At 42.9% G+C, this 24,291-nt stretch overlaps 1 protein-coding gene across 4 annotated transcripts; it reads right to left on the bottom strand.

Moving 5' to 3' along the window:
* On the bottom strand, window positions 1,998-16,698 carry PLIN2 (perilipin 2). 4 transcript variants are annotated; one of them, XR_001918405.1, is made up of 9 exons: window positions 16,605-16,698; window positions 15,586-15,640; window positions 15,298-15,493; window positions 13,244-13,326; window positions 12,154-12,439; window positions 11,021-11,202; window positions 9,464-9,598; window positions 7,924-8,214; window positions 1,998-2,394 (listed from the first exon to the last, which is right to left on the bottom strand). XR_001918405.1 is itself a non-coding variant. In XM_018051766.1 (8 exons), the coding sequence occupies exons 2-8, from the start codon at window positions 15,613-15,615 to the stop codon at window positions 7,990-7,992; spliced, it is 1,137 nt and encodes a 378-aa protein (XP_017907255.1). In that variant the 5' UTR covers window positions 15,616-15,640; window positions 16,605-16,698; the 3' UTR covers window positions 7,134-7,989.

The raw sequence follows: 24,291 nt of genomic DNA, 5'->3' as shown, positions 1-24,291 counted from the left end.
TTGCTGCAAATGGCATTATATTGTTCTTTTTTATGGCTAATATTCCATTGTATATATGTACTACATCTTCTTTATCCACTCCCCTGTAAATGGACATTTAGGTTGCCTCCATGTTCTGGCTACTGAAAGTTGGGATGTAGGTATCCTTTTGTTTGTTTTTGATAATACAATTTTTTTTTAATTTTGCAAGTCCTTTTAATTCTTTGGCTGCACCTGGTCTCAGTTGCAGCATGTAAGATCTAGTTCCCTGACCAGGAATAGAACCCAGGCTCTCTTCATTAGGAAGCATGGAGTCCTAGCTACTGAACACCCAGGAAAATCCCTGTTTTCAATAATATAATTGCAGTTTTTTTTCATTTCCCCTCCCCTTTTTCTTACAAGTAATCTGTTGAAGAACCAGGGCTACTTGACCTGAATAATTTTCCCTGGTCTGGATTTCACTGATTGCATCCTCATGATACAGTTCAACATGTCCCACTGTCCCTGTCCTCTGTATTCCCTTCAAATTGACACCTGGCTCCAGAGGATTGACCAGACTCATGTATGATGCCTTTGGTAACACTAGATGATGGTTGGAGTAGGCTTCTTCATCAGAAAGTATGCAATATCTGTTTATACCATTGACAGGCATTAACGCTAAGTGCCTAGATCCATAATTCACAAATAATTGCAAAATGTTGAAATTCTAATTTACCGTTTGTTACAGGCTGAATGTTTGTGTCCCCCTGCCAAAAATTTGTAGGTTGAAACCCTGTTGCTCAATGTGATAGTATTAGAAGGTTGGGTCTTTGCGATGCAATAAGGATTAGATGCAGTCATAAGGGTAAAGCCCTCATGAATGGAACTACAAGAGGGCTTGCTTCCTGTCTCTGCTCTTCCCACTACATGGTGATACACCGAGAAGCCAACTCTCTGCAACCCAGAAGGGCCTTCACCAAAACCTGACTCTGCTGCACCCTGATCTCAGACTTCCAGCCTCCAGAACTGTGGGAAACAAATATTTGTTGTTTCAACCACTTAGTCTAAGGTAATTGGTAATAGCAGTCCCAACTAAGATACCAATTTCTTTTTCATTTGTCAGAACGAATAGGAATACTTTTATGAGAGACGTTTTCCCTCATTTACTATTTGTTTACCTAGGAGTGAAGACATAAAGAAGGATAAACTCTTGATTCTTTCATTTTATTTACCAGTTTTCAAGATAATGAGTTGGTTTGCTATCATCCCCCTAAAGTGACCAATTAGATTAGGTTGTGTGTGTGTGTATATAATGATATTTTGAATCCCATCAAATGTGAACACCATCAAATCTTCAATCTACTGCAATTATTCTTATTGAAGTTCAGATTGTTCCATCTTTAGTCAATGGGAACTTCTTCAAATCAGCTTCTTTTCTACCTGAAATAGCAAGAAGTTCAAGGCTCATTTTGTATACATTTCCTGCCCCAGACCTGGAATCAGCCATTTCTTCAAGACGTACTGCTTTCTCTAGTGGGAAAAGGTATTTCAGAATTACAATCTAGACAGTAGGGCTGTTCCTCAATACTGGGCTAACCATTGTTTGTACAATTTTCTTAACTAATACTTATGTAATGCTGTTCTATGCCAGGCATTGCTCTAAGATTTTCCAAATGTTTATGCTTCATAATAAACCTACAATTATCCTTACTATTATCCTTACAGATGAGGAACTTGAGGTACAGAAAAACTAAGTTTAAGGTCATATAGCTAATAAGTGACAGGGCCAAGATTAGAACCCAGAGTCTGAGCCTTTACCCATCATGATATGCTTCCTCTCATTTGACCTGTTTTTAGTCATATGCCTACCCCCAGGCCAGAGAAAACAAAACAATCCTTGACTAACAGACCCACTGAGACAACCCCTTCTCCCCCCACCAAAAGAAATAAAGTGCTGTTACCAGAAGAAACAGTAATGAATTCGAAGAGGAAAAGAAAACAGTCCAATATATCAGTTTGGAAAAAAAAAACAACACTGATTCAAGAGCCCATTTTTTATTATAGGCATTTTGATTATTAAACTTTGAAGAATTATATAAAATAATATATAATGCACAACTAGAATCTGTTACAAAAGATTGGGTCAATCAGGGTTTCATTACAATTAAGACCAAGTAGTCAAAAAAAGAGATTAACCCCTAACAATTAATCCCTAAAGCCACAGGAATGAACACAAGCAAATATGAAGTTTAATGTGACACAAACTGTGTATTCATCAAATGGAGATTTTTCTTGTTAGTTATTCAATATTTTGCCCTGAGAAGGCTCAGGGCCATTAGCATGAGAATGATTTGGTCCATCCTCCTCTTCCAAAGCTATAATATCTGGAATTTCATCAGTCTCAGATGTGAAGTCTGTGATACTGAAATCAAGTGCCTGTAAAAAAAAAAATCTTGGATATTAAACCAAACACTAAAGAAATGAGTGGTCAATTCCAGGTGAGCTCTTAGAAACACAAATTAATACATGAACTTTACTTTCTCGAAAACTATGCTTTCTTGAAGATGTTTATAGTCTTATCCCCACAATTCATTCATGTTATAACTAAGAAACATCTCTTTACAAGGAAACCAACTAGTGGTAGAACATATGAAATGAAAGCTTTTGAAATTACAAGCTATGAAACATTTCTGGTTATTCATCTATTATTCTCCTAAAAACAATAATACTCCACTTTTCCATGTTCTGATTTCCAATACTATAAACAGTTTGGAAAATGTCTAGGAACTGAAGAAGCAAAAGGTTTTGAATAGTTGAAACAGCCATCACAAAGCCCTAGCTCTTGTCTGCATAGAGAAGGCTTTTAGGGATAAGGAGTTCAACTAACTCTTACTTTACATACAATTATGATAAGCAAAGTAGTATTTCTTAACTAACAGATGACTAGAAACAGAAAAGGTATAATAAGTTACTAAAGGCTAAATCTTGATAGTAGAGGAAAAAATCTAGCTGATTATCTAACGGAGACAAAATAACTAACAACAAAAACCCATCAAAAAACAGATGGAAGGGAGAATGAGGAGTTAGCGCTTAATAGGTTCAACCTTTATGCTTGGGATAATGATATAGTTCTGGAAATGGGTAGTGGTGATGCTGCAGAACACTGCAAATGCACTCAATACCAATGAACTGTACACTTAAGAATAGCTAAGATGGTAAACTCGACGGTATGTATGCATGTGTGCTAAGTCACTTCAGTTGTGTCCGACTCTGTGCAACCCAATAGACTCTTTAGCCCACCAGGGTCCTCTGTCCATGGAATTCTGCAGGCAAGAATACTGGAGTGGGTTGCCATGCCCTCTTCCAGGGGATCTTCCTGACCCAGCAATTGAACTCAAGTCTTTTATATCTTATGCATTGGCGGGCAGGTTCTTTACCACCAGCACCACCTGGGAAGCCCTATGTTATGTATATTTTGCCACAATATTTTTTAAAGTAGTTTTAAAATACATGAAGAGAGAATCTTTCTTTTTATTGGGTCTCTTACCTGGCTGTCTGTGGCCCTTACTGCACTTTTCCCTAAAAACCCAGGTGCTCAGAGGACAGTCCAAGACTGAGGTAAAAAGACTTCCACTATTTATTCCTGAGGCTGTTTGGGAAGATCAAACTACACTCCAGATCTTCATGAATTTTCACTTCGCAAAGATTATACCCAACCTGACACTCACAAAAGCCAACAACACTGATACACTGATGACAGTACTGATAAACTGATGCAGGGCATCAGCCAGGCAAGTCAACAATTGCAATTTTATTCTTTTAAGTCAAAAGATGTACCTTGCTCAGCTCTCTCTTCCGATCTATTTCTATTAAATGTATATTTTAATATCCACTACCAGTAGTTTTAATAAATGTAGACTAGAACAGGAAGCTACAACACAAGAAAATAGAGAGGGATTTTTTCGAGTCCTAAGCAAGCAGAAGTTTTCTCCTATCAGAGGCTAGACTGCTAGAACAGAAAACACAAGCACTTTGACATCAGTAACACATTGGACTAAATCCCTACTCTGCCACTTGTCTCTTTTTAATCTGTTTTCTCACCTGTCAAGTGAGGAAAATTCCTAATTGATTGTGTGCCAAGTGAGGAGTAAAGATTGTATGGGCCTAGCTTGTAAAAGGTACTCAATAAATAGTAGCTTTAATTCTCTTTAGTTTCTTAAATACCACCCTGTCACACACATAAACCTCCAAAGTCACCTACAGATCAGGAACTACTGGCCTAAGGTAGAGTTCTTTGCAGATTGGAGGTTCCACACTTGTGGGTTAGGAAAAAAACCTCCACCACCACCAAAAATGGGGGCTCTAGTCCGTGAGATGTTTGGGAGAACCATATGAATAATTCACCTTCCATATATCCAGAATGAGTCAGAGTATCTAATTTTCATTATTTTTGACCATCACCAAAACCTATTTGGTGGGCTTGGGAAAGAAAAGGGTGGGGGAGTAAAGAGGTAGCCATAGTCTATCAAGTTTATATGGTGAGTTTAATTTAAAATGTGGTGGTTGGGACTGCCCTGGTGGTCCAGTGGCTAAGACACTGTGCTTCCAATGCAGGGGGCTCAGGTTTGATTCCTAGTCAGGGAACTAAGATGCCACATGACATATGGAGCAGCCAAAACTTTTTTAATTAAAAAAAACAGAATGTAGTGGTTGTGCTTGACCATCTTCATAGGGTTTTCAGAAATGTGGCACAGAGAAATCACTTTGCAGATTTATAAAATAAATTCCTTTTCACTGACATAAAAAACTATGGTTGGAAGGAGTATGAGGAGACTCTTGCCCATCAGGCATTCTGGGACCAAACTCAGAATAATATGCTTATTATGAAACAAATGATATAACAACAGTCCCTCCCTGCAAAGACATTCAAGAAAACCAAGTGACCGTGCCAGGGTTCCAGGGAGTGACATCATTTTTGCAGGTTTTTCACCATACAACCATAAGAGGGCAGCACTCATTCACAAACCTCCTTGGTATTTACTAAGACAATTTTCCAGAAGGTGGCACTGCGGGTGGGGCTACTACAGAAATAAAAACAGCATCTGGGGGAATTTTACTTGCTGGTAATCGTGTATGTACAAGCAGTGCTCATAAACATGACACAGAGTCAGGAAAACAGACTGATTTTGAAATAGAAAATAATTGTGGCTCAGATGTAAAGAGTCTGCCTGCAATGCAGGAGACCCAGGTTTGATCCCTGGGTAGGGAAGGTCCCCTGAAGAAGGAAATGGCAACCCACTCCAGTATTCTTGTCTGGAGAATTCCACGATGGAGGAGCCTCCGTGGGTCGCAAGGAGTCAGACACGACTGAGTGACTAACACACATGCCTATGTTTCCTTGACATCAGTCTTAGTATTACTTACTTTCTTTGATCTGTCTCTTTAGGCAACGACAACAAAAGCAAAAGTAAACAAATGGGGACCAAATCAAACTAAGAAGCTTTCGCATAGTGAAGGAAACTTTCAACAAAATTAAAAAGCAACCTGTTGAATGGGAGAAGATACTGGGTTGGCCAAAATGTTCATTCGGGTTTTTCTGTACCATCTAGGCTTAGTCAGTTTTTTTCCCCCTCAAAATAATTGTCCTCCTTGGGGAAAGGTCTGTTAAACTTAACCTGCTAGTTTATCCAATAATAAAGCAAGGACACCATGCATTTTGAGACATGTAGACAACAAAATGACATGCCTGTAGGCACAAACTTGAGACACAAAGTCAGACAAAACCATGTCAGTGTGCTCATGGGAAAAGCAAAGTCGGTGGTGGTCTTCCAGAAGCTAAGAGAAGTCTGCTTTATACTCTTGTCTTGCTCACTTAGAACAGCTTTGAGATCTGTCTCCTTTTCATAGGCAATTCAGTAGGTACTATTACTCTTATGAAGGGGAACCAGAAACTTTACCTTCCGTATAAGGAAGCCTGTGTACAGCTGTAGTATATGAACTTTCCAATATATGAACTTTCCGACCAATCACAATCAGCCATAAAATACCACCCTTGGAGTTCTGAGGCAAATGATAGCAGGGTCCTGTCCAATTTGGATTAAAAAAGAAAAAAAAATTTAAGAGGTAGATTCTCTAGAAAAACCACTCACTAGGGACAGGCAGGCGAGGGCATGGATTGGCTCCACCCTGGAAGCCCATCAATCATGCCAGTCCACTTTTCCAGAAACCAGAAGCTCCACTTCAAGTATCTCAGGGAGCCCCTCCAACTGAGCTCACATGTCTACTGACTCCCGGAGCTACCTCAAGGGGAAAAAAATTAGTTCTCTAACTTAGTAAGGTTTGAGAGCTCATTCACGTAAGTGCACGTAAAGCTATATGCTGCTTCCTTGTTTTCATGGGGAGACAGGGCAAAGCAGGGCAGAAAAAGGAGACAAGTTTTGACTTAGACTTCGGTTCTGCTGAAGGGCAGGTCAGGCCTTCAGTATTTAGCTCTATTTCACAAGTTCTAAGATCGGCTTTTTTTGAAAAGGTTTGGCATACTGCAGCTTTGTTATGAGGAGGTCTGTATTTCCTACATAATCAACCCACACTAAGGGGATTAGAGGCCTGAACACCCTAGGCAGCAGGTAGTAGGAACTCCTTTCTACAGGGGGTTCGAAGTCTTCCTTTTTCTAATTATCTTCATGTGGTCTTCTAAAGGTACCTCACCCACCACTGAGGTTAGTGCCTTTCTACCAAAGTGACAACATGGTACATTACGTCCAGCTGGGACTGGACACTGAACAGTCTCATTCCTCACATGTGAGATGGCCCCTTAGCAAGGAATGCTGCTACTTTTACATGAGACTGATGCAGTCACTCACTCATGTGCTTCCTCTCAGCTGATTTCTTTTCAGCAAAGCAGTCAGGTACTTATGTACCTCCTTCTACTGGTTTAAAAACACGCTTTCAGGGGTCCAGTAAACAGTCAAATGAAAGGAACCACCACCACCACCTAATACCATTCTTAAAGGAACATTAGCTTTTGTTATGAAACATTCCATTTTTAACATTAGTCTTCCAATGTTTATACCAACTGCCCCCAGGCCATTTGAATTCATATGTATTAAAATCCCTGTCAAGGAGGCGAAGCAGTTTCAAGAATGCCACACAAAAAGCACATGTAACACATCGCATAAAACCAATCTATTCTGCAGTGAATTTTATTGAATTCAAAGGAGGCACTTCTTTATGAAAAAATAGAAAACCCAGGGTACACAAGCATGCATTGTGAGACAAACCAGAGTTGAGGCCTGCTCAGAGCAGACCCCAATTCATACAGCAGCCTACAGGAAGGTGTTTTTATTCAGTACAGACAGCAACAGTAAGTAGCAAAAGAATGAGGCCATAAACGCCCTGAAACATGTGCAACTTCTAGACAGGCTCTGACCACTCTATTATTCTTTTCTTTTCAGCCAATTAAGTAACAGACTTCCCTGGTGGCTCAGAGGTTGAAGTGTCTGCCTGGAATGCAGGAGACCAGGGTTCGATCCCTGGGTCAGGAAGATCCCCTGGAGAAGGAAATGGCAACCCACTCCAGTACTCTTGCCTGGAGAATCCCATGGAGGGAGGAGCCTGGTAGGCTACAGTCCATGGGGTCACAAAGAGTCGGACACGACTGAGCGACTTCACTTTCACTTTCTTTCAAGTAACAGAACTTATGCACTAATGCAGAAACTTTATAGCTCTTATGCCAGCTGGAAATGACTGAAGTGGAGACCTTTTTGCCTCATTAGCTGCCTGCCTACTTCAGAGCTGTCTAGCAGGTGTGTCAGCTCAAGAGGAGCTGTCATCTGGCTGGCTGCCCTGTGCATTGCTGACAGGGACAGGTTTAGGGTGTTTTCTACTCCGCCTGCCAGGCCTCCTGGCTGTACCTGGGGCCTGAGCACTCTCAGACTCGGTCACCTGCGGATAAAAGGGACCTACCAGCCAGTTGAGGGGTGTGTTGTTAACAAGATAATCCATCACATCATCTAAAGACTCCTTCATTTTCTACAGCTGCCCCTTGCTGGAAGCGAGGAGGCCATCAGACACTTCTTTAAAGGAGGCAGCATTGCGAAACACAGAGTAGATGTCACCAGCCATCACCCCCAAGTGGTTGGCCTGATCTTGAATGTTCTGCGGTAACCCCTGGATGTTGGACAGGAGGGTGTGGCACGTGGTCTGGAGCTGCTGAGTCAGGTTCCGGGCAATAGCAAGAGTACGTGATTCAATGTGCTGCAAGGAAGACAAGTTTAAGAATGAGCTGTGGATTCAACAGTGGTATGTGTGACTTAGTTCACGTACATTCAGCTGGGATACGTACACCACACATGTGGATTCTTTAACGTTTTAAAATTCTCACAACATCCCTGAGCGTGGCAGTATTATTTCACATTTCATAGGCAGAACATACAGTTTCCCAGGTAGCTCAGCTGGTAGAGAATCTGCCTGCAATGCAGGAGACTCTGGTTCGATTCCTGGGTGGGGAAGATCCCCTGGAGAAGGGATAGGCTACCCACTCCAGTATTCTTGGGCTTCCCTTGTGGCTCAGAAGGTAAAGAATACGCTGGCAATGCGGGAGACCTGGGTTCGATCCCTGGGTTGGGAAGATCCCCTGGAGGAGGGCATGGCAACTTCAGTACTCTTGCCCGGAGAATCCCCATGGACAGAGGAGCCTGGTGGGCTACAGTCCGTGGGGTCGCAGAGTTGGACATGACTGAGTGACTAGGTGCAGCCCAAGCAGAACATAAGCTATGCCCCAGAAAACAGCTGGAAGATGGCTGAGTTGGGATTTGAACTACCACTGAGTCTTCGAAGTTCATGGTCTTAAGCAGAAGGAACAGGGGAGACCGGACAGAAGGAAAACACCCTCCACATCGATAGGGCAACCGGAATGTTCTTTCTTCAAGTGAGATATGATATAAACAAATGATTAATGTTACTTTCAAGGCCAAGTATATATTAGCTTTCCAAAAGATAAAGAACCACTTTCTAGGACTACAATATGATATTTCTTCTGTCTGGAACATTCACCCCTTTAATGCCCTTTCACCTAGTTTATTCACTCCTTAGGTCTCAACTGACCACTCATCTCTTCCAGCAAACCATCTGACTCACCCATCCTCACTCCAAGGTTGAGTTAGTACCCTTCCTACAAAGCATTCTCATAGCAACTCTATTTATACTATCAAAAAAAACCCACTATGGCAGTAAAGATACCTGTATTCACTTAGCTTGTACCTTTTATGAGGGAAATGCCTGTTTCTCAGGTAGCTGTGTCCTGATTGGGACAACATACCTATCTGTAAGTTGTTAAAGTCACTGCCCATTTTTGCTTCTATCATATAACAAGCAACTTATGTATCCTGTATTGTTCAACTTTTGCTAGAGAAGAATATTCTAAGAGGAATAATAAGAACACTGAGATGCCTGGTAAGAATTGCTACACAATCTGTAGTGGATGACTCTGTCCCAGTTGTCTCACCTCAGCACAGTGGGATTCATCTGTATCATCGTAGCTGATGCTTCTCTTCCACTCCAGCCAGGACAGATAGAGCTTATCATGAGCATCCTGAATCTTCTGGTTGGCATTATGCACATTCTTCCTGGCAAGTTCAATCTAGAACATGTCGGAAGAAGACAAGAACCAACTAATAGATATTCATATTAGCCTGTTCTCAGGTCTATGATGTAAACCAGCCATCATCAATTCTTACAGAAATTCTTGGTATTTAAGGAGATATCTCTGATAGCGTATCAGAGATAGCACTGTTCTGTTCTGCCCTGTGTTAGTTGCTCAATCGTGTCGGATTACGTGTCGGATTATTTGGGACCCGGTGGACTGTAGCCTGCTAGGTTCCTCTGTCCATGGGATTCTCTAGGCAAGAATACTAGAGTAGGTTGACACTCCCTGCTGCTGCTGCTGCTAAGTCGCTTCAGTCATGTCCGATTCTGTGCGACCCCATAGACAGGAGCCCACCAGGCTTCCCCGTCCCTGGGATTCTCCAGGCAAGAACACTGAAGTGGGTTGCCATTTCCTTCTCCAGTGCATGAAAGTGAAAAGTAAAAGTGAAGTCACTCAGCCGTGTCCGACTCTTAGCAACCCCATGGACAGCAGCCCACCAGACTCCTCTGTCCATGGGATTCTCCAGGCAAGAGTACTGGGTGGGGTGCCATTGCCTTCTCCGTGCCATTCCCTACTCCAGGGGATATTCCCAACCCAGAGACTGAACCTGAGTCTCCTGCATTGCAAACAGATTCTTTCCCATCTGAGCCACCAGAGAAGCCCAAGAGCATTGTTACTCGTTATCAATATGTATAAGTCAGCCAAGCAGCCATAGGACTTTACCGCCTCTTATTTATTAAACCACTATCTCCAATTTCCCTCTGGTTTAACACAGGTATGGCAACTGCAGGCAACTGAAATTTAACATGTATATAATATAATGAAAGAGAAAGGAACTTAAACTTCCTCTTCCCTGCTGCCAGCCACCTGCTCCCCCTTCCAAGAGTAAACTGGTTTCTAACGGCTGAACGATGCATGCTGTTCGATAACTTGGCAATCCTTCAAGGCTACTCAGTAGTCTTTTGTGATGTGTCAATGTAATCAGTCTATTAGTTGACGTGCACTGTTTACACTCTTTTGCAACTCTGAATGAATATACATTTCTGGAAGAAAAGCTGCTCCAGGCACAGGTGTGTCTCTTTAACTTTCCTCTTTCCCTTGAATCCTCCAGAAGTGCAAAAACACAAGTATACCTCTCCTCTACACCATCGCCCACAGAATCTAGCTTTGCAAATGCCACCAGACAGGAAAGGAAATCAGTAATCTGACCACTCAGAGTAAGATTAACACCGTTTCATGTATTCAGCTAATTATATACTTCCTTTTCTGTGAGTTTTCTATATACTCTTGGCCCATTTTTCTACTGGCTTGTTCACAAGGTAAGATTAAAATTCTTGGGATTTTATGATTTCATTTATCCTAATCCCAGAGATAAATGAACTCACTTCCGCTACCTTTAAATGAAGTTGTACTCACCAGGTTGAAGGTGGAATGGAGCTGAGAAATGGTCTCCTGGCCTCTTTGCTTAGCTTCTTCAATCCTGCAGAGGGCCTGCTGGTAGGCCCGTGAGCGAAGCTTGGTGGACAGAGATCCCAGTCTAACATAGTAACTCGGCTTCTGAACCATATCAAATCCTTCCACTTTTTTGGCTTCTTTTTCTGAAGTTTTAAAGAAGGGGGGGGCGGGGAATGGAAGCCTTAGGGATCACAGCTCTAAGTGCTCTAAGTGACAAGGCCTAAACTCTTAACTTGGATCTTGTCTTCGTTGATTCCACCCACCCATCTGGTATTATCCACCCCTTTACCCAAGATGGCGCCTATCTGCTGTAGGGCTTGGCAACCCAAAACACATCACTGTGACATGTCATTGACACAGGTCTCTTCCCACCAGAGTGTCTTCCCTGGCACACAGTAAGCACTAAATATTTAATAATCCCAGACAGTAGCCCACAAAGGGCAATCCATTTGCACAAAGTATTTCTTTAGGTTAATTTCTCTGGAAGTTTCAAAAGTTACTATGTACAAAAGAATCCACCTGCAATGCAGAAGACCTGGGTTTGATCTCTGGGTTGGGAAGATTCCCTGGAGAAGGGAAGGGCAACTCACTCCAGTATTCTTGCCTGGAAAATCCCATTGACAGAGGAACCTAATGGGCTACAGCCCATGGGGTCACAAAGCACTGGACACAACTGAGCAACTGAGAACCCACACATGCGGACAGTGGGGGTGGGATGGGGGAATGGAGACTAACTGTCAACAGGCATGAAAGATCATGAGCTTTACTCTTTGGGGATGACAGAACTTTTATATTTGGGGGTGATAAAAATATTCTACAACTGGATCGTGGTGAGGCTCATGCAACCAAAAATGTAGAAGGAAAACAGGTGAATTTTTTGGCATAAAAAAGTATATCTCAATGAAGCTGTTTAGAAAAATTGCTCTAAGATACACTGGAAGAAGTTCCTTGGTGGCCTAGTAGTTAGGGTTCTGGACTTTCACTGCCGTGGCCCGGGTTCAATTCTTGGTCAGGGAACTGAAATCCCGTAAGCTGCATGGCATGGCAAAAAAGGAAAGATACAAAACATTATTTCAAGGCAAAAATCCAATTACCTAGTTCATCCTTAGTAAGAGGGAGGTACTGGTCGACCAGCAGCTCCGATTTGGTGAGTGCATTTTCTACTCCACTGCTCATCAGCTGCATCATCCGACTTCCTAGGACGGTGTTAATGCTGCCACTGACCACGGACTTGGTCTTCTCCACACTCCCAGTCACAGCTCCCTTGGTCCTGTCCACCACCCCAGTGATTGTGCTGGTCACAGAATCCTTGGCCCCCGTCACAGTCGTCGTCACAGCATCTTTTGCCCCAGTCATAGCCCCTTTGGCATTGGCCACAACCTATGGGGAAAAAAAGCAGGCCATCTGGCTGGTGAGAAACATGGGCATAGATACCTATAGAAAGGTCTTAACTAAGGCAGCACAGTTGAAGAGTTAAAGGATGAGTCTGGCCCTTTTACTTTCTAGTTGTGGGTCTTGGACAAGTAACTGAGAGTTGATGAGCCTCAATTTTCTTAACAGGTATAAATGCCCTACCTGCTACCACTCAAAGGTTGTCAGAAGACCAAAAGAGGGAAATGGATAAAAAACTTGTCGAGGTTTTTCTCTTTCTTTGTTTTAAACTAGATGAACCTGTAGTGAGGCACAAGTGGGACTCCAGAGAAAAATGGCATTTTCCATTGACATGCTTCTACTGAGCCCCTCATACATGCCTCTAAGCAGAGACACAGGTATCATGCACACTGCCCCAGGCTGACACACAGGCAGATGTACCAGTTCCCCATTCTACTGGCTGTGCTCTCAGATAACAAGTAAGAAAAGGTTCTATTCACCACCTCTGCATTTATCCAATACCACATAAGACTCAGTGATTTAAGGAAGCAATTTCACCTGCAGAGATGAAGCCACAAATTTAACAGAGATCAGACTAAAGTCTGGCCCAAAGGTGGATACCTCATCTCTGCTTCTTAAGACAACATGATAACAGTTCAGGAAGTAAGAGAGTGGCCATTACTCTTTCAAAAATATATTCAAGGCTGGAACAAATAAGTACTGCCTGTTTGTGGCCTGCAACAGTCTGTATTAAACAGATAAAACTTAAAAAATGTGAGGTGGCAAGCCTCAGCACTCTTGTCCCAAGCTCACCTGATTTGTTGGCTGATTCAGAATAGGCAGCTTCTCCTCAATCCTGTCTAGCCCCTTACAGGCATAGGTATTGGCAACAGCAACTAGAAGAATCACAAATGGTGAAAATGTTAATAGTCTGGTAAGAGTGAACACATAACTTGAACCTTTATTCTTACTATGGAAAAACAGCAAAAAATATTTATTTTAATTTACCACACAATACTTTGTCTGGTTTCTCCAGTTCAGAAAGGAGATCCTTGCCAGGTTTCCAGCAGCTTCCTTCTACTGACAGGGAAATAACGATGTATGTGTGTGGTGGGGGTAGGGGAGCAGCAAGCTGAGGCAGTGACAAGCCAACAAGAAAGGTGGCCAGGAAGCCTCTTCCTCATCAGTTGTCCCCTAAGGTTAAAAGAAGCCAGGCTTCACCACTCCTCATTCAGGGAATGAGGCATCTGAAAACCCTCAAAATTAGCATTTCCATGCTAGTCTAATCTCTGCTGCTGCTGCTGCTGCTGCTGCTAAGTCGCTTCAGTCGTGTCCAACTCTGTGTGACCCCAGACAGCAGCCCACCAGGCTCCCCCCATCCCTGGGATTCTCCAGGCAAGAACACTGGAGTGGGTTGCCATTTCCTATCCAATGCATGAAAGTGAAAGTGAAGTTGCTCAGTCGTGTCCAACTCTTCAAGACCCCATAGACTACAGTCCACCAGGCCCTCCATCCATGGGATTTTCCAGGCAAGAGTACTGGAGTGGGGTGCCATCGCCTTCTCCAAGTCTAATCTCTGCCTACACTTAATTCAGTAGGTGGCAGTATATTTGGGGTTATCACCAGGAAACAGTGTGCTAACAGCACCCTGGATCTCCCTAACGAGACCCAGAGTTTAGTCCAAGCTCCCCCACCGACGCCCAACATTTGCAGAGCAGCAGAGTTGGAAAGCTGATTTCCAAAAGGCTCCCCATAATCCTAAAAGTCCATGATGGAATAATTTGAGAGAATGATTTAACCCCTTATTCCAAAGCAGATAATAAATGTGGAGAAACGGAAAATGCCACTCCTAGGTATATATATGAAAGAACATATGTCCACACAAAAACCTGTGTACAAGTGTTTGCATTAGCATTCATTGCTCATGATAGGCAAAAGTTAGAAGCAACCCAAACATCAACTGATGAATGAAAATGATAAATCCACACAACAGAATATTAAATTATTCCATATTCAAAAGAAATGAAATACTGAGATGATGCTACAATTTGGATGAAATTTGGAAACATTACGCTAAGTGAAAGCTAGCCAGTCACAAAGGACCACATGTTTTATGACTCCATTCTTATTACATGTCTAGGATATGCAAATCTATAAAGAGAAAATAGTAGTTGCCTAAGGTGGGGGAAGAGGGGGAGGTTGGTGGAGTGATTGAGAATAAGGTTTCTCTTTTTTTAAAAAAACATGGTAAAATAAACAAAACAAACTTCACCATTTAAACTATTTTTAGGTGTACAGTTCACTGGGACTCACAATATTGCTCATTCATAATACTGTGCAACCATTACCACTCTCATTTCCAGGACTTCTTCCTCACCCCAAATAGAAAGTGGAATGAGGTTTCTTTCTGGAGAGATGACAGTGTTCTAAAATTGATCATGGTGATGCCTAAACAACACTGTGTATATACTAAACGCCACTGAATGGGACACTTTGAGTGGGTAATTTGTACACTGATTTATTTTTAAAGCAGTTCATGTATACTGTGCAGTCCCAAGGAAGTCAGTTATTTCAGTTTACTCACTGATTCCCTGTTTGATCTCACTTGCCAACACAGAAACATCTCTGGGGAATTTCTTTTTTTTTTTTAATATCATATTTGCTGTTGCTCTGAAGCAAGCCTTCTATAACAATGAGCATCACCTGGCAGTTCTCAGAAAAGGCAGTATGTGTCTCAGGAAAGGCCGAGGATTCCCTGACTGATGAAAGCTCAGGGCGTAAGGCTAGCCTTCATTATTCAAACCAGCTTTGGGCTCAGTCGCAGTGACTATATGGGACTAAATTTTGAGGCCAAAATGAACACTCACTTTGTGGCTCTAACTTTTGGATGATTGGCAGCGCGCTGGTCACAGCCACAGAAGTGATGGTCTTCATGCCCTTCTCTGCCATCTCACACAGAGACTTCAAGTAAGGATGCTGATCCTTTGTACTGATGTAAGCCGAGGACACCAGATCATACGTGGAGCTCACCAAGGGGAGGTTGGCCACCCTGGTCACCACACTCTGTAACCAAGAGGGAGGGAGGAGTTAAGGTCTATAAAACATGGCTGGTGGGGAAAGGAATTAAGAATCGACCGTCTATTTATAAATCATACCAGTTGTGGTTCAACTGCAACAGATGCCATCTTTCTTGCTGGAGAAAGAAGAAATCTGCAGAAGAGAGGCTTATTTCAGAACACTGTGACAAGATTCCCAGATTAATGCTCCAACCCCAGGTTTCAAGTGAGCAAAATTCAAGATACAGTCAGTGGAGTCTGAACTGCTCCCACCCTCTGACTCTCAGAGGTCTCCCCTGAGCAAACAAGTCCTGAAAGAAGGCTTCAAAGCTCACGGGTACAATATACCAACTTGAAGTGTTCAATTCAATGCCTTCCCCACCGGGACATTAGAGACACCTTTTGAAGAAAAACATCTATCCACAAAAATGCTAACCAGGTAACATGCATGTAAAAACTAGGGAGATATTTCAAGGAGAAGGTATCTTGGGCAGTCAGGCCGATCAAGATGGAGCACTTTGGGGTGGGGGTGCGGAGAGTCAAACTTTTCTTGTCAAAGAACCGAAACAAGTTCAAGGGACATTAAGCACAGGGGATAAGGAGGTGCTCCAAGGATCAAGAAACTTTTCAGGGAGTTTTTAAATGTCACTTTAGTGTCCCCAACGGCCCACACCTACACAAAACAGCCTCACTGGTAAGCAGCAGGGCTGGGAAGGCAAGAACCAATCCCTTCGGAGCCACTCTGCGGCAGAGAGTTCCAATTTAACAAGAAATGAGAACCACGCCGAAGGCGGAAATCAGGCGCCAGTTATCAATAGCCCGTCCGCGTACCCCACAAAATTCATCTTTAAGACGATTTTCTCAGGCGTTTCCTTTTAAATAATGTCCTCTGGGGTCGATTGGAAACTGCTAGCCCCAACCCAACCAAGAAGCTACAAACGCACCAGGGAAGCGAGCAGAAAAGCAAGCCTCGATCAAGGAACAAAAGGGAGGGTGGAAACGCAGGGCCCAGACACCGCCCCTTCCCAGCCCGGGTCCCGAAACCGCCGCGAGGCGAGCGTCCGGCCCGAATCCCGCGTTGGCCGAGCCACAGGGACCGCAGAGGGGCGCGCACCCACCAGCCAGCAGACGCCCAAGGACGGAGGTCCGGCGAGTCTGTGCTGCGTTCACAGCTCACTGACCAGCGCGCCGGAATATATACCCGCCCCGCCCCCGCCCGCCCCCGTGCCACGTGACCCCCGGCCCTTGGCCGGGGCGTAGGGGGCGGCCCTGCCTGGATCAAGAGTGCTAGGGATCCCCGTGCGAAAATGCGGCGGGTGCCCACGCTGGCTTTGTGGTTTCGTAAAAGGAAGTGGGGCCCCGGAGGCTCAGCGGTAAAGAATCCGCCTCTAATTCAGAAGATGAGGGTTCAATCCCTGGGTCGGGAAGATGCCCTGGCGAAGGAAATGGCAACCCACTCCAGTGTTCTTGCCTGGAGAATCCCATGGACAGAGGATCCTGGCGGGCTACAGTCTATGGCACAAAGAGTCGGACACTACTGAACGACTCAGCCACCAAAAGGCAGCAGAGGAGTTGCCGCGAGGGACTCACTGTAACTAACCTGTTAATTTCCACCAGTTCTGGGAATAGAATTGTCTTTAAAAATGGAAACAATGGCGTTTGGACTGCTATTTATAGCAAACAAATAACTTCCAAAGTGTTGTGAAATTCTAAAGGATGACGGACCTGTTGAGAGGGCTATTGTGTTGCTCTTTTTACTTTAAAGTCAGTTTCTTCAACATCTGTCTAAAGTTGAATTGGAATTTCCAAAAAGGCCTTGAGAATATACTCTTCCAGCAAGACTAAAACCCAAATCACTGCGGTCTGATAGCTGCCTAAGTTTACTATGCAAATAGCTTTTTGTTTGTTTTTAATTAAAGGATGATTGCTTTACAATATTGGGCTGGTTTCTGCCCTACATCAACATGAATCGGCCATCAGTTCAGTTCAGTTCAGTCGCTCAGTCTTGTCCGACTCTTTGCGACCCCATGAATCGCAGCACGCCAGGCCTTCCTGCCCATCACCAACTCCCGGAGTTCACTCAGACTCACGTCCATCAAGTCCATGATGCCATCCAGCCATCTCATCCTCGGTTGTCCCCTTCTCCTCCTGCTCCCAATCCCTCCCAGCATCAGAGTCTTTTCCAATGAGTCAATTCTTCGCATCAGGTGGCCAAAGTACTGGAGTTTCAGCTTTAGCATCATTCCTTCCAAAGAACACCCAGGGCTGATCTCCTTCAGAATGGACTGGTTGGATCTCCTTGCAGGCCAAGGGACTCTCAAGAGTCTTCTCCAACACCACAGTTCAAAAGCATCAGTTCTTCGGGGCTTAGCTTTCTTCACAGTCCAACTCTCACAGAATCGGTCATAGGTACACACAAGCCCCCTCCCTCTTGAATGTCAGTCCCCCGAAATGGCTTTTTTTTTTTTTAAGTTGAGAGATAAGGGCTCTTTTTTCTCTTTTTTTTGTTTTTGCTGTTGTTTTTGTTTGGGGGAGTACTTTACCTTTTTTTTTTTTTTTTTTAAGAAACAAATCTTCAGCGTCTGAGTCCTGGTGTTTCCTTGTGTAAAAGGGAAGGACTTGAATCATGATGTGAGTGTGCAACTGCCCCAAGCCGGGTAGGGGGTTCTCTGGACCCCGGAGTGAGTGGGCTGGTTATCTGCTGACATCGCCGGAGGCCTCAGCCTCCCAGCTCTTTCCCAGGGAAGATAAAGGAGAAAGGAGAGGTGGGAGGTGCGAGGGAGAAGTGGGTCAGGTCCTCCGCCTCGGCTTCTGGAATCTAGAGCAAGAGGAGGCAGCTGGTGAGTAGGCAGGAGCCTGGAGGCAGGCTGTGTTTGTCAAGCTGCACAGTTTGAACTGTGGGAAACACTCAAAGGCATTTACCTTAATTACTTAACTGAGGTTGCAGATACAGAGATACTGTGCATATTTAAAGTTCCAAACTGACCCATGGAAAAAATGTATCCCTCATACAGGACTGTAGTCATCTAGAGGCCCCCAGCAAGAAAATCTAAATATTGTGTCTTCTTTCCCCTCCTACACACACCAGGTCATTCAAAACAAAATACACTACTACCATGAAATAACTGTTAGGAAGTCCAGATTTTTTATGTCCCTCTTCTCCACCGCCCCCCTTCCCCACCCCCGCCCATTGACATTTTCAATGCTTCAGTCAGTTCAGTTCAGTTCAGTCACTCAGTCTTGTCCGACTCTTTGTGACCCCATGGACTGCAGCACACCAGGCCTCCCTGTCCATCATCACTCCTGGAGTTTACTTAAACTCATGTCCATTGAGTCAGTGATGCCATCCAGCCATCTCATCCTCTGTTGTCCCCTTCTCCTCCTGCCTTCAATCTTTCCCAGCATCAGACTCTTCAAATGAGTCTGTTCTTCGAATCAGGTGGCCAAAGGATTGGAGTTTCAGCTTCAGCATCAGTCCTTCCAATGAATATTCAGGACTGATCTCCTTTAGGATGGACTGCCTTGCTGTCCAAGGGGCTTTCAAGAGTCTTCTCCAACACCACAGTTCAAAAGCATCAATTCTTTGGTGCTCTGCTTTCTTTATAGTCCAACTCTCACATCCATACATGACTACTGGAAAAACTATAACTTTGACTAGACAGACCTTTGTTGGCAAAGTAATGTCTCTGCTTTTTAATATGCTGTCTAGGTTGGTCATAACTTTTCTTCCAAGGAGCAAGCATCTTTTAATTTCATGGCTGCAATCACCATCTGCAGTGATTTTTGAGCCCCCCAAGATAAAGTCTCTCACTGTTCCCACTGTTTCCCCATCTATTTGCTATGAAGTGATGGGACCGGATGCCATGATCTTAGTTTTCTGAATGTTGAGTTTTAAGCCAACTTTTTCACTCTCCTCTTTCACTGCTTTAAGCGCTCAACTTACCTTTTCCTTTTCTTTTTGCTGTTCCATTTTTGTTGGTGCGCTAAGCAGATGTTTAGTGTTCCTCTTGTTAATCTATCCCCATCCTGATGTAAAAATAGCAGAAATCTGTGTGATGATGGTGAGGTGTTTTTTTCAGTTTGTTTTTTAACTTCTCACTAGTCTGAGCTCTTATTTTGCAACAGAAAACTTTTGCCCTTTCACCTACATATGCCTCCATCTCTTTTTAATTTTATTTTTAAATATAAAATATTTATTTTTTAATAATAAAAAATTATTTTATTTTCCTCCTCATAGGGGAGGCTGAAGGGGCTTGAGGAAACCAGCAATTAGGTTGATTAGGTCCCACCTAATCTTTTTTTTTTTCCCCTAGACTAGAAAGTACGAGAGACTTTGCTGAAGGAGACACATTTCTTAGAGTTTGTACTTTAATGTATTAGAGAAGGAAATGGCAACCCACTCCAGTGTTCTTGCCTGGAAAATCCCAGGGATGGGGGAGCCTGGTGGGCTGCCATCTATGGGGTCACACAGAGTCGGACACAACTGAAGTGACAGCAGCAGCAGCAGCGGCAACTCAACCTGGGTGTATTAATGATACAAAATAATAGTAAGAAAAAAAAAGAAGAAACGTGAAATCTGCCTTGAAGTTTCCTTTTCCAGAAGTGGGGCAACTGCTTCCTTCCCCACGCTTATGGTTTTTCTTCCCTCCCTCAAAGGCACTGTATGCTCTTCCAGCCACCTGTATCCTCCACTCCATGCTGTGCTCTCTTCCTCACAGACCTCTCTCTCTCTGGACAAACCCTCGTTCCCTCTGCCTGGAGTGGTTGCCCGTCTGGCAAGCTCTACTTCTCTGTACCACTCAGCCCTTTATAACTGTGAGGCCCTCCTCAGCCCAAGATTATTAACTAGCGAGAGTAGAACTGGCTCTCAAACCAGGTATGTCTGACTGTAGAACTGACACTTTATCATTACTTGATGTTGTGCTTAGGCAGTAAATACGCTTGACCCTCAATGCCTGTAAGATGTAGGAGTTAGATGACATCTAGTGTTCCTTTCAGCTGTCCGAAAACTAACAGTACCTTACCTCGTTTATAGCTTTATTATGTCCTTCAATAAACATGTCAGCCCAGACAGGTGCTTTTTCCTATTCCCTTGTCACAAGGCAGCCTCATCCAAACACAGGGGAAATATTACTCTGTTCATTTCTTCTTTATACTTGAGCTTGAAATTAGATAAAACTACCTTTCTCATTGCGGCTACCCTAGTGGCTCAGACAGTGAAGAATCCACCTACAATGCAGGAGACCTGGGTTCAATCCCTGGGTTGGGACGATCCCCTGGAGAAAGGAACAGGAACCCACTCTAGTATTATTGCCTAGAGAATCCCCATGAACAGAGAAGCCTGGCAGGCTACAGTCCATGGGGTCGCAAAGAGTCAGACGTGACTGAGCAACTAAGCAAACCTTTCTCATAGCCCAGAGACAAAGATAGTGGGTCACAAGTAATGAGTCATGAAGCCAGATGATTTCTGTTTTGAACAGTTCAAACCCCATGCAATCTGGTCACCAGCAGGAAGAGTTACTTGGATGACCCAATTAATCTACCTTCTTACTCACCCCTGAACTTGATACTCCACCATCTTTTATTCTCCTCCAAGTACCTTTGGGTGGAAAACACAATTCCTTTTACACATGGACTTCTTCTTGAGTTGGTTTCCAAACAGACCACCCTCCTCCTCCTGCCCGACTGAACTTCACATCTTTTAGCCTGCCAGGGTCCCTTCCCTTTTCTCTTTTATATAGGTAACTCAAGAAAAAGCAAGAAAGTTGATCAAATTTAAAGTCTATTTCTCATCTAACTTATTTTCCCCTCCATCTTGTATCTCCTTATAGGTTTGAGATTTTATAAATGAAAATTATCCTGGGATGTCACAATTTCATGCATTCTTATTCTCTTTAAGTGAATATAATTAATTAATTTAGAATATAGCTTACTTTCTTTTTTGTATTTATATCCAGTTTACTCCCCACCACACACAAAGGACATAAATTGCCTTACAAATTACGTAAAATACAGAAGAATACATTTTAAATAAGTAAGAAAAATAATATTAAGGCGAACAAATTAAGATGAAGCTTCTTGCTTTTATTTTATCATTATATCAGGTAATTAATGCTTATATTAGGAGAAACTCAGTGATTCCCCACAAATGAAGAAATGGTTTCTAAGATAGTAATCTATTATATGGGGATAAGGTGCCAGTGCTGGAGCTTATCATTTACAATAAGCTCTTTTGTATACAGCATGATACCGTGGGGAAAAAACATTGAATTCAGAATCCCAATTTTTGTTTTCAACTTTACTGAGATACTATAAACATATAACATTGTTTAAGCTTAAAGTATACAATGTAGTGATTTTATATATGTATATACTGAAAAAGAATTACCACAGGAAGGTTAGTTGATATATCCGTCACCTCATACAGTTAGAATTTCTGCATTGAGAATCTTTTTTTTTTTGGCTTCACCTCACAGCCTGTGGGATCTTAGTTGCCCGATCAGACCAGTGATGGAACCCCTGCCCTCTGTAGTAGATGTGCAGAATCTTAACCGCTGGACCGCCAGGGAAGTCCCGAGAACTTAAAAAATCTACAGTAGGGGAGCAAAATTTGCCACACCAAAACGTGTTTATTTGGCATGAGGACTGATTTAGGCTGATTTTTTTTTTGGCCTGATTTTTTTTTTTTTTTTATTTTTAAGAATCAAAATACTCGGAAGACTCACCCATGTTTTACCTCTCGCTTAGCTGCCTATAAGGAAAGCTGACCACTACAGAATTGGTGCTTGTGAACTGTGGTGCTGGAGAAGACTCTTGAGAGTCTCCTGGACTGCAAGAAGATCCAACCCATCAATCCTAAAGGAGATCAGTCCTGAATATTCATTGGAAGGACTGATGCTGAAGCTGAAACTCCAATACTTTGGCCACCTCATGTGAAGAACTGACTCATCTGAAAAGACCCTGATGCTGGGAAAGATTGAAGGCGGGAGGAGAAGGGGATGACAGAGGATGAGATAGTTGGATGGCATCACTGATTCAATAGACATGAATTTGAGTAACCTCTGGGAGTTGGTGATGGACAGAGAAGCCTGGCAGGCTACAGTCCAGGGGTCACAGAGAATCAGACATGACTGAGCAGCTAAACAACAAATATATATATATATATATATATATATATATATATATATATATATATATATATACATGCTAAGTCACTGAGAAAGTCACTCAACTATCTCAGTCAAAGAAAGTCAGTTCCCAACCTCAAGGCCTAATAACCCCAGGAACATACAATTTGGGAGTTTGGAGAGCATGGTAGTTTGGTTTGCAGGATGAGTGCCCTCTGTCCTTGTTAACCTAAGTAGCTCTGCTTGGAGGCCATGATCCACAGTGTATTCAGGTCAGGAACAGTCAGAGCTTGACCACAGGAAAATAAAAGCAGGTGAATTATTTTCTGTGGGCCCCCCACCTACTCTTTGAACCCCTTTTCTCCTCCTTAAAGAATCCTCCTTTCCCTGGGTGCTTGGAGTCTCCCTTCTGTAGTATCCTCCCCAACACATGCTCCAATCCTAACAAGCCTATGTTCTCAACTAAAAATTCAAATGCATTTTATTCTTTTTTTAGTTTTTATTTTTATTTATTATTTATTTATTTGGCTGCTTGGATTCTTCATTGCAACCCAAGGGATCTTTGATCTTCATTGCAGCATGCAGGATCTTTAGTTGCAGCACATGAACTCTTCATTGCTGCACATGAGATCTAGTTCTGCCCAGGGATCAAACCTAGGCCCACTGCATTGGGAACGTGGAGTCTTAGCCACTGGACCAGGGAAGTTCCCTCAAATGCATTTTGTAAATGTATTCAAACCTAAATGCTAAAGACTAACTTATTTAGTGCCCTCTCCTAGGGGTATTTACAAGTTAATAAAAATCTATTTTTTTAAACAATTTACAAAATATGTTCTCATGTAGAATAGGAAGGACATGCTGTTCCTATTCTGTGCTCTGATTCAGAGTCACTTGTCCAAGGTTACTATAGTTTGTAAGCAATAGAATTAAGTCATAGATCCTGTCTACAACCTTGTGACTATATCATGCTCTCTCTGAAGGATAAATGTGTAAATGTCTCCAGTGTTTGTTGCATGAATATTAAAATAAAGAACAAGAGGGAATGAGATAGTAAGAAAGAAACAAGGAGAAGAAAAATGAAAGAGCGATCAGGGGCATTTCTTTAAGGGACTAGAAAGGACTTGTTCTATGTGAAATTATGAAAGTCTGCCCCCAATACACATACACACTTCCATATACTATCTACGTGTCAGTTCTCAGGCTTGAGCAGTTCTCAGGCTTGAACAGCAAGCCTGTGGATAAAATGTTTACTTCTCTTTTGCTCTTTCTCAGGAATTAAGAATCATAGGCCATTTTAACTTTGGATCGTCAAGTCCAGATGATATACCTAGAATTTTATTTTTTTAATTTTAAAAATAACTTTAGAATGTTTTTTATTTATTCATTTATATTGTTTGGCCTCACTGCACTAGAGGTAGGACCTTAGTTCCCCAACCAGGGACTGAACCTGCGCTCCCTGCAGTGGGAGCCCAGAGTCTTAACCACTGGACCACCAGGAAAGTCCCAACTCTAGAACTTTAGTGTAGGAAGAGATTCTACTGATCATCTAATCCAGTGGGTCTATGTGCAATAGCTTGGGGTACAGGTCTTCAACCAAGCACCTTCCCCTGGGGTGACTCCTTCATCAGTTTTGTTGAAGGTGAAAGATGTGGGGCCAGCTCCCCTTGGAAAGTGGTTC

This window comes from Capra hircus, chromosome 8, assembly GCF_001704415.2.
Source record: "Capra hircus breed San Clemente chromosome 8, ASM170441v1, whole genome shotgun sequence".
Classification (NCBI taxonomy): Eukaryota; Metazoa; Chordata; class Mammalia; order Artiodactyla; family Bovidae; genus Capra; species Capra hircus.
Note: the sequence above shows the minus strand (reverse complement) of the source record. Positions and strands in the feature narration are given on the sequence as shown.

What these genes read in the sequence shown, in the direction of transcription:
- PLIN2 (XM_018051766.1), bottom strand. Translation starts at nt 15,615, where the DNA reads ATGGCATCTGTTGCAGTTGAACCACAACTG. An exon ending in TGAATCAGCCAACAAATCAG is followed by an intron (nt 12,440 to 13,243) that starts GTGAGCTTGGGA and finishes TTTTCCCCATAG; the next exon opens with GTTGTGGCCAATGCCAAAGG. An exon ending in TCCATTCCACCTTCAACCTG is followed by an intron (nt 9,599 to 11,020) that starts GTGAGTACAACT and finishes GACATGTTCTAG; the next exon opens with ATTGAACTTGCCAGGAAGAA.